This window comes from Austrofundulus limnaeus, unplaced genomic scaffold (genome assembly GCF_001266775.1).
Source record: "Austrofundulus limnaeus strain Quisiro unplaced genomic scaffold, Austrofundulus_limnaeus-1.0 Scaffold1516, whole genome shotgun sequence".
Lineage (NCBI taxonomy): Eukaryota > Metazoa > Chordata > Actinopteri > Cyprinodontiformes > Rivulidae > Austrofundulus > Austrofundulus limnaeus.
In genome coordinates, this window is record NW_013953918.1 from 30,774 (window position 1) to 32,074 (window position 1,301).

At 45.1% G+C, this 1,301-nt stretch overlaps 1 protein-coding gene across 1 annotated transcript in view; it reads right to left on the reverse strand.

The window, feature by feature from the left end:
• LOC106535645 (filamin-C) overlaps positions 1-1,301 on the reverse strand; it is a 48,910-nt gene that overhangs the window by 19,903 nt on the left and 27,706 nt on the right. The window contains exon 26 of the mRNA XM_014032702.1: positions 1,154-1,301. This exon is cut by the window's right edge and continues 15 nt beyond it. Within this exon, the coding sequence (XP_013888156.1) occupies positions 1,154-1,301 (148 nt within the window). The remainder of the gene's footprint in view (positions 1-1,153) is intronic.

Here is a 1,301-nt window from a genome sequence, read left to right on the forward strand (position 1 = left end):
CAACCACCAGTTAACTGAAGGGTCCATTAACCAACCACCGGTTAACTGAAGGGTCCGTTAACCAACCACTGGTTAACTGAAGGGTCAGGTAACTAACCACCGGTTAACTGAAGGGTCCATTAACCAACCACCGGTTAACTGAAGGGTCCGTTAACCAACCACCGGTTAACTGAAGGGTCAGGTAACTAACCACCGGTTAACTGAAGGGTCAGGTAACTAAACACCAGTTAACTGAAGGGTCCATTAACTAACCACCAGTTAACTGAAGGGTCCTTTAACCAACCACCGGTTAACTGAAGGGTCAGGTAACTAAACACCAGTTAACTGAAGGGTCCATTAACTAACCACCGGTTAACTGAAGGTCAGTTAACTGACCTCTGGTTAACCACCGGTCAACTGAAGGGTCAGGTAACTAACTACAGGTTAACTGAAGGGTCAGTAAACTAACCACCAGTCAAATGAAGGGTCAGGTAACTAACCACCAGTTAACTGAATGGTCAGTAAACTAACCACCAATCAACTGAAGGGTCAGTTAACTAACCACTGGTCAACTGAAGTGTCAGCTAACTAACCACTGGTTAACTGAAGGGTCAGGTAACTAACTACAGGTTAACTGAAGGGTCATTTAAATAACCACAGGTCAACTGAAGGGTCAGTTAACTAACCACTGGTCAACTGAAGGGTCAGGTAACTAACTACAGGTTAACTGAAGGGTCGGGTAACTAACTACAGGTTAACTGAAGGGTCATTTAAATAACCACTGGTCAACTGAAGGGTCAGGTAACTAACCACTGGTCAACTGAAGTGTCAGCTAACTAACCACCCGTTAACTGAAGGGTCAGTTAACTAACCACTGGTTAACTGAAGGGTCAGGTAACTAACTACAGGTTAACTGAAGGGTCAGGTAACTAACTACAGGTTAACTGAAGGGTCAGTTAACTAACCACTGGTCAACTGAAGTGTCAGCTAACTAAACACTGGTTAACTGAAGGGTCAGGTAACTAACTACAGGTTAACTGAAGGGTCATTTAAATAACCACCGGTCAACTGAAGGGTTATTGACTGGAGATTAGTTAACTGGAGGATTGTTAACTGTTAATGGTATCTAAGTGTACGAAACATGATCAGCAGAAGGTTGATTTTCTCGTCTCACCTGTTGGGCCATATAGCTGGACATCTAAAGGGGCCGTGCCAGCCTTGCTGCTGTCTACAGTGAAGGTCTGTGGAACGTGAGCTCGGACTCCACTCCCGAGACCAGGACCTGAACATCGGACCTTACTGGGATCAACCAACTCTCGCAC